The 9,480-nt window shown below is 33.8% G+C and overlaps 1 protein-coding gene across 1 annotated transcript in view; it reads right to left on the reverse strand.

Annotated features, from left to right (window-relative positions):
* Positions 1-947, reverse strand: part of tcf7l1a (transcription factor 7 like 1a) — a 30,813-nt gene extending 29,866 nt beyond the window's left edge. Inside the window, exons 1-2 of the mRNA XM_082157851.1 lie at positions 221-947; positions 32-104 (exon numbers count right to left, since the gene is read on the reverse strand). Coding sequence (XP_082013977.1) covers positions 32-104; positions 221-406 — 259 coding nt within the window. The 5' untranslated portion in view covers positions 407-947. The remainder of the gene's footprint in view (positions 1-31; positions 105-220) is intronic.
* Positions 948-9,480: the final 8,533 nt, after the last annotated feature.

Here is a 9,480-nt window from a genome sequence, read left to right on the forward strand (position 1 = left end):
ACACATGGAATACGTCTCGAAATGTTTTTACCTTCCGCAAAGTGTTCTCTCTGTTTCTCATAACTTTCTAGTTCTGGTCTGGGTCGAGGACGCCTGTCTGTTTGCTTGCATTTGGGAAATAAAGCATCGGTTTAGTTTTAGCACTCCCAATTAACACTTAAACGCATGCATTAGATGCCGAGTGCACTGAAATGATAAGTAACAGAACTGTTTTGCTTACTTCGGAGTCTGATGAGCTGCTGTTGTTCTCGGACTCGTTCACTAGAGAAGATTTCACATCGTCCAGATCTCTCTCCGACGACACATTCTCGGATATTTTCTCCTCTTGCTCTCCCTCATCTTTGAAGGAAATAAGTTCATCATTTGCTCCCAGGTCATCACCTCCTCCTCCGTTTAGTTGAGGCATGTTGGCACTTAAAAACCCAAAAGTCTGATTAAAACGAAATTTTCTTCTCTTGGTAAGCCCTGTAATCCGAACTAACCCCAAATCTTAGAAGCGCGAATGTGCCGAGGCTAGAAAAAACAAGACATTCCCAGTTTTCCCATGATCAGATCAAAAGCCTGTGGGTTGGGGATTGGGGTTTTCTTCCTACTAAACCACACTGAAATAACCCCCCAAAACAGTCCATCATTTAATATCCATTCGCGTGGCTGCTGGAATCTTCCGATACTCCTGCACAGGACGAAAAGTCATGCACCAAAAAAAAAAAAAAAGTTTCGCGAAACAAAGGTGTGGATTCAAAGTTTAGCCAGTCCAGTTGCTTCAGAGTTTCTCTTCCAAATCTCTCCGTGTGTCAGTGTGTCAATCCCATGGTTTGATTGAAGGCGCACGAACTCCCCGACTGTGTGTTTAATATTTATAATTCAGCTCCGATGACAGACTCGAATGTGGATCAAGAAACATTTGTATCCCTGGATGATAGAAGCGGAGCGGGGCAGAAGGAAGAAACACCCTCACAGACTGAAGGAGGAGGAGTCTGAGGTGTAACCCGACACTCATTCACACGACGATCCCCTTAAAGAGACAGTCAACACTTCTGAAAGAAAGCCCCACTGGACTGAAACAAATAATAAGATTCATTACAACTACAGCAACCACATACTACTATTACTACTACTACTATTAATAATAATACTTCTATGTAATAGTGATCATAAATAATAATATTAAATGTATTAATTGAAACAAATAAGCTTTGCAACAATACATTATCTATCTATCTATCTATCTATCTATCTATCTATCTATCTATCTATCTATCTATCTATCTATCTATCTATCTATCTATCTATCTATCTATCTATCTATCTATCTATCTATCATCTGTCTATCTATCTATCTATCTATCTATCTATCTATCTATCTATCTATCTATCTATCTATCTATCTATCTATCTATCTATCTATCTATCTATCTGTCATCTGTCTGTCTGTCTGTCTGTCATCTGTCTGTCTGTCTATCTATCTATCTATCTATCTATCTATCTATCTATCTATCTATCTATCTGTCTGTCTGTCTGTCTATCTGTCTATCTGTCTATCTATATATCTATCTATCTATCTATCTGTCTATGTCTATCTGCCTGTCTGCCTGTCTGTCTGTCTGTCTGTCTGTCTGTCTATCTATCTATCTATCTATCTATCTATCTATCTATCTATCTATCTATCTATCTATCTATCTATCTATCTATCTATCTATCTATCTATCTATCTATCTATCTATCTATCTATCTATATATCTGTCTGTCTATCTATCTATCTATATATCTATCTATCTATCTGTCTATGTCTATCTGCCTGTCTGTCTGTCTGTCTATCTATCTATCTATCTATCTATCTATCTATCTATCTATCTATCTATCTATCTATCTATCTATCTATCTATCTATCTATCTATCTATCTATCTATCTATATATATCTGTCTGTCTATCTATATATCTATCTATCTATCTATCTATCTGTCTGTCTGTCTGTCTGTCTATCTATCTATCTATCTACCTGTCTGTCTGTCTGTCTGTCTGTCTGTCTATCTATCTATCTATCTATCTATCTATCTATCTATCTATCTATCTATCTATCTATCGATCTATCTATCTATCTATCTATCTATCTATCTATCTATCTATCTATCTATCTATCTATCTATCTATCTATCTATCTATCTATCTATCTATCTATCTATCTGTCTGTCTGTCTGTCTGTCTGTCTGTCTGTCTGTCTGTCTGTCTGTCTGTCTGTCTGTCTGTCTATCTATCTATCTATCTATCTATCTATCTATCCTTTCCTCTATCTGTCTGTAATATTCAATATATATCAATTGAAAGACGCATTAATCATAATCATATTTCAACTGTTTAAATGTATATTATTTTATAATATTTCTAATCGGGAGATGATCTTCAATGCAGTCTGTTCAGATGTTGCAGGAACTCCAAGGCCACCTCAGCCCACGTCTTGTTTTGTGCGGGTTAAGGCTACAATACGGGACGTTTTCCATGTTGGCAGATAAATAGAGGAGGAGGTGGTTGATCAAAATACACAACAAAACTTTATATAGAAACAAACAGTTTTACAATGCTTGATCTGATTTGCAACTGGTCAAGCTGCTTTGTTTACCTGCACATACTTCAGTGGCTGTCAAACTTCAGGTTTGCAAAAGTTCATATTCTGTCTTTATTTAACATTCTCTTTTAGTCGTATCCAGTTTTGAACAGACTGTGCAAGTTGTTAATATATAGAGGAAGCGCCCCCACCCCCCACCCTTCGGGCGGTCCGTTCTTCGATCACCTTGCGGGGGTTTTGTCTCCCACAGGTGGCTTAAGACTATATTGTGAGCTAAACCTTGCTTTATCTGTCCATGCATGCATGCAATCCACAATCTTTGCATGTTTGTCTCTGATTTAGCTCTGTTTAGCCTGTGTGGCTTTCTATATCCTCCTGCACATCTAGTGTTCATTGGCTCCCGAGCTCCTCTTCAGGGGCCGCCGGTGAGAGCTGCTCAAATACTCCAGACTGTGTCCATGTTTGTTTTTTCCATCAACACGGATGGCCTTTTACATGTAGTGCATGGCCAAGTCAGCCGCCCATAAATCATTCAGCGGCAATCCGATTGAAATGAATATGAAAGTACTGAGAGACTCGAATGTAGATTGTCAGGTAGAGAGAGAGAGAAAATAAATAATTCAAATGCTGATATATTAAATCATATGAGCAATGAATTATTGACATGTTGACTTTGTGGTTATCGGTGACATGGGAATTTTCACGCTCAGATTTCCTCTCTGTTGACCAAGGATAAATAACACATCTTCAGCCCCATCTCTGCATCCAGCCCAAAAATATGAATAGATTTGAAACCAAATAAATAAAATGAGAGGGGTTAATAAAAACGAGCACAGTGAACATGTGCGTGTTAAACAGTTGAATGACTGGCAATATTAAACTGAATTTAATATACCAGCTCCTGAATAACCTCAAGCAACCTGAAAAAACTAGACATAAATTATTAGTTTGGTAACACTTTCCCATAAGGTCTCATTTGTTAACATTAGTTAATGCATTAGTTAACATGAACTATAACTATGAGCAATTTCGGGCACGTTTACATGACAACGATGTACTAAAACAGAAAAAAATGGTCATTTTTGGCATGCAGACGTCAACGTTTTCAAAACGATCCCCGTTCACACGGATCCGTGAAATTGATTTAAAATGCTGTATTCTGCTGCCAGGCCAGTAGTTGGCGATGTCTCTTTGTAAAGAAACACTATGTGTCTATAGACTGAACACGTAATACATGCATGACGTCACCGTTTTCACAAAGTTGCGTTTTTGTAGTTTACATGGAAACAATAATGTATCGTTTTCAAAAACGTACACTTCGAAACCAGTTTTCAGTCCCCCAAAACACCATTGTCGTGTAAATGAAAGGCTGATTACACACTCTATTCAACTAAAAATGGAAAAGATTTTATGGTTTTGACCGTTCAGTTACGCAACAACAGCGTTTTGGGGGCCTGAAAATGCAAACTTTTGTAAACTTTTTTCAAATTTGTGAAAACGTTGACATCATGCGCATGTGTATTACGTGTTCAGTCTATAGGTGCGTATTGTTTCTATACAAAGTGATATTGCCAACTACTGGCCTGGCAGCAGAATACAGCGTTTTCTATCATTTTCGCAGATCCATGCGAACTGGGATCGATTAGACAACGTTGTCGTCTGTACGCGGAACTTTTCAGTTATGCAATTCATTTTCAGATCATTGTTGTCGTGTTAAAGGGATAGTTCACCCAAAAATGAAAATTCTGTCATCATTTACTCACCCTCAAGTTGTTTCAAACCTGTATGAATTTCTTTTTTCTGCTGAATACAAAAGAAGATATTTTGAAAAATGTCTGTAACCAAACAGTTGATGGACCCCATTGACTTCCATATTTTTTTTTTTCCTACTATGGAAGTCATTGGGGTCCATCAACTGTTTGGTTACCCACATTTTTCAAAATATCTTCTTTTGAGTTCAACAGAAAAAAGAAATTCATACAGGTTTGAAACAACTTGAGGGTGAGTAAATGATGACAGAATTTTCATTTTTGGGTGAACTATCCCTTTAACGTACCCTTGGTTAATACAAATACAACTGTTCATTGTTTGTTCATGTTAGTTCAATGCATTAACTAACAACTAACATTAACAGATACAACTATTAAAGATACAAGTTAGAAATGAATTAATAAGTGCTGCAAGTATTGTTCATTCTTAGTACGTTATTTAATGCTAACAAATTGAACTGTTTGAGTGTCACCATTATTTTATATACACACGCTGAAGAAAAAATTGGTGTTTATTTTGAACCAATTTTCACTCAGAAAACGCTAGTAAATTTCAAAAAGAATTGGCTACAATGAAATGGCAAATAAAATGTGTAAAGTCTGAATAATATTTTCTTTTAAAACACACTCCAATAATCTTTATTTTATTCAATACATATAATTTAATTAAAAAAATTATGTACATAGCATTTACATTCATCACAGTTTGGTCTATTTCATGTACTGAATACTGAGCTCATCTGAAAATGGCCTACAAAATGTGCATCCTTCCGCCAATGACACCAATATTCTCCGGACAATATGCTTGGTTGTCGTTCAATAAGCTTTAAAGGCAATGTGGTTATATCAATTACTTTTGATGATCAAAGATGAGTGCATTAGTGCAAAGCAAGGAAGCACTTCATTTTAAGATCAAATATGTTCCTCATTTCAATCAGGGTCACATCTCCTTTTCAAGAGAAGCTGGACTCCCCCGATACAGCGCCACCACTTTCATCATCTCAGGTTTGAAAGAGAAGGACACAGCGGCTGCACACTCAGGGTTAACCGTGGACGTCTTTTCACAACATCAAAGAGCAGGGAAAGGAGAAGTGCATCTCCTTGATTAAGCCACATCTTCTCTCTTCTCTCAAAGTACAAAAAAACAACAACAACTTGCCATTAATGCATCCATCCTCTTCCCCGAGAACTAAGACGACGGGCTGGGCTCAGATTCTCCTCCTCTAATCATGAGAACTAAAGGGAAATCTGCCTCGTGCGCATGAATATTGCATTACCTGCCATTTCTTCTCTCTCTCATCCTACCCTACTTTTTTGTGCCACAAAATTCGGGTGCTTTCATGTTTTAACACCTTCTGCCTGAATGTGTATTTCTTTCCTTTTGTTGTGTAATCAAAGCCAAATGAGAAGTGATGAGCCGAATCAGAGCTGTATGAAAATAACCAAAGACGTGAGATGGTTCTCGGTTTCGTAGGGCCGACAAAATTCGTTTCCCACCAGCAAATTGTTGACTGTTATATTTTGAATAATCCAAGAGAAAAATGAGGAACTAGTTCCTATTTTAAGACAATCTGAAACAAAGCTTTCCCTCATTCTGCAAATGTGAGAGGTCAATCCTGGGTTCACCACTGGCTTCTTCTGCTTTCATCTGTGACCCGGCCTTATGACAATACATAATCAACTTTTACAGTTTCAGATGAACTGTCACATGATATACAGTTGTATGATTATGCTAAGACATGTGCTATTGCTCAAACTAAGAGTTAATGATTTGAACATACCTCAAAATTCCAAGTATTAAAAAAATCATGTAATCCTTCAGATCATAAAACATATTTTCATATATAAAAATAACCCAAAAATACATTCCTAATACGGATTTTAAAACATATTGACCTAAAAAAAATCTTATATTTATTCATTTATATATTTATACATATGCTATTATATATATATATTGTCCAAAAAATATTTGTAAAAATACTTAGTACAGTATAAATACTTAAAATATATATGTATATTTTATATATAAAAAATTATACATTTTAAAAACTATATTATATTTAAATATATAATTAACTTCACCCATTTATATACTTATTTGCCATATACAGTATATTGTTTAATACTGTTTTTGATTACTTGTAATAATATATATATATTATAAAAATGTTACAAATAAAAAATACTATCATAAATAATAACATTTTAACATTATATTTAAATATATGTCATAAAATGTATATACTTATTTAAATACTATATAATTTTAGCAAAATTAATAAATTAATTTAATTAAAATATATATTTAGATATATAGTAGCTATAAAAATAGTATCAAAAATAATATACTGATTTAAAAAATAATTTAAATGTAAATTATATTCAAAATATTTTAATATATAATTAAAAAGGAGTGTTTGAGGGGTTTTGCTATTCTACGCTTGCATGGGCAAATAACATCCACCTTTTCTACAGAAAATGTAAAAATTCTGTTTTCATGAACATAATGATAAATATTTTTAAGTGCATTAAACCTTGAAATGTGACCCTAAAGCATAATCTAATTAATCAAGATTAAGATAAAGAAGGCAAACACTGATCCTATAGTGTGACATTCCTGCAATGAGAAATTCTTACCTTTATTTATATGCCTCTTTTAGTCTTTTAGTATCAGAAAGCTCTCAGATTCACAGTTTGATTAATGTGAATCGGTGTCTGTGGATCACACTGAAGCCACGCTTTTGTTGTTTTGTATTCTACTTAGCTTTTCTGCTGTTAATGGCCATTGATCCCTACTATTGAAAGTGCAGATCTAATAGTTCAAATGGAGACATTGTGTACACATTAACCAGCCATCAATGAGAACAGTTCATCACTCAAAACATGTTTCGTCACGCACAATCCGTGCAACTGTAAAAAAGCGGGAAAAAGATGCAAATGCTCTAAAGCGCTGAACCTCCTTTTTGACATAATTACCTTCACTTTCTAAGCAGGCCTCCAGACTCGGGCCAATGTATAATTAACACAATAAAACTTTCAACAGCACGTGGGAACAGGCATATTTTTATACGAGCCATAAATAATAGAGTGCAGTTTCACCTGGACAGGATGTAAAAAAAGCCAAAGCTGTAAAAAACACAAAACAGCCAGAATGCAAAAGGGAATAATATTCATACCATCTGTGGATGCTGCAGTATAATATTTTACGGTTAGGACACTTTCCCCATTCGTAAGGAAGATGTGGGTGTTTGCATAATCATAGAGTACGAGTCTTAGGTAACACTATTTTGAGATGTTTAGAGGCAGTGAATGATACGGAAGCGTATTGCATTCACTTGAGAAAAAAAAATCTACTCTGTTTTTCTGAATTAACGAGTTAATTATCTCAGAATTACTAGATAATTTTTCATAAAAAAAAATTTATTCTGTTTTTCTGAATTAACGAGTTAATTATCTCAGAATTACGAGATAATTTTTCATGAATAAAAAGTTGTTGCTCTGTTTTTCTGAATTAATGACTTAATTATGAGATCATTTTTTATATATTTTTTATTTTTATTCTGTTTTTCTGAATTAACAAGTTAATTATCTCAGAATTACGAGATAATTTTTCATGAATAAAAGTTTTTACTCTGTTTTTCTGAATTATTGAGTTAATTATCTCAGAATTCTGAGATAATTAAGTCATTAATTCAGAAAAACAGAGCAATTTTTTTTTAATGAAAAATTATCTCATAATTCTGAGATAATTAAGTCATTAATTCAGAAAAACAGAGCAATTATTTTTATTTCAAGAAAAAATTATCTCATAATTTTGAGATAATTAAGTCATTAATTCAGAAAAACAGAGCTATAACTTTTTATTCATGAAAAATTATCTCGTAATTCTGAGATAATTAACTCGTTAATTCAGAAAAACAGAGCAAAAACTTTTTTTCATGAAAAATTATCTCATAATTCTGAGATAATTAACTCATTAATTCAGAAAAACAGAGTAGATTTTTTTTCCTCAAGTGAATGCAATACGCTTCCGTAGAATGACTCTACAGCCCTGACAACATCAGTTGCAAAAGTATGGATGTGGCGTTTTTCTAAGAAGTATTTGCAGCAAATAAATTGTAGATGAGTTCAAATCAATATTACTTGTTTACTTCGCTAATTGGACAAATTTCCAAATAAAACAGTATGTTTAATACGAAGAATGTAGGAGATAAGACTTTGCAAATTGATTGGTTAAGAATAAAAGAATAAGAATAAAAAATAAAAAAATATATTTTTTTTTAATGTTGCTTCTCAAGTAAATTCATTGTAAGGATTTTTAGCTGATATTTAGCTAAGCAAAAAAAAAATAATAATAAAAAGACAAAAAATAAAAGTGATCAGTTGATTTAACTTAAAAAAGTGAGGGAATCCGTTGCCTTAATTAAAATGATTAAGTAAATAAACTTCATGCGTATAGAAATAAATAAGTTATGTGGAATAGTCAAGTTCACATAACTTAATTTTTTCAAATACGCATGACGTTTCTTACTTAATATTTTTAAGGCAATGGATTTCCTCATTTAAGTTACAGTTAAGTCAACTCATCAGTGTATTTGTTAACATCATAGGCAATGCAAGTGATGTCAGCGGGAAAAGTCATTACGGAGCAGGAACACAATAAAACGTTTTGATTAAAGGTTACAAAGATTGTGCACAGATGAATCATTCACACTAAGACCAGGAATGTGCATTGAGGAAGTAAACAGGGTCAGGTTTGATTGTTGAATTTCACACTCACTTCTGACCTATAGGACACACTTTACAGGAAAACATCGAAAAGAAAAACCTCGGAATGAACAGACATTTTCTGAATCCGTGGATTAAAGTTCAAAGGCATAGACGTATTTTACAGTCCAGTTCTCACGTGGTCTACTTTGAATTGGATTAAAAAATGTAAGGAATTCTAAGCCTTATTAAAACAATTAGTCATGATATCAGATTATTTTACACTTCAGTGCTCTTTACTAATCTCATGTACCATGTGGTGTCTTTTTAACTGTTACTGACTTTAGATATTCACACCAAAAAACTCATTTCCATGCTAGTCTAGGCTGGTTTGTGCTGGTCTACAGGTGGTGAATCAGCATATAACTGACATTTAC

This window comes from Leuciscus leuciscus (assembly GCF_965113295.1).
Source record: "Leuciscus leuciscus genome assembly, chromosome: 24".
NCBI classification, from domain to species: domain Eukaryota; kingdom Metazoa; phylum Chordata; class Actinopteri; order Cypriniformes; family Leuciscidae; genus Leuciscus; species Leuciscus leuciscus.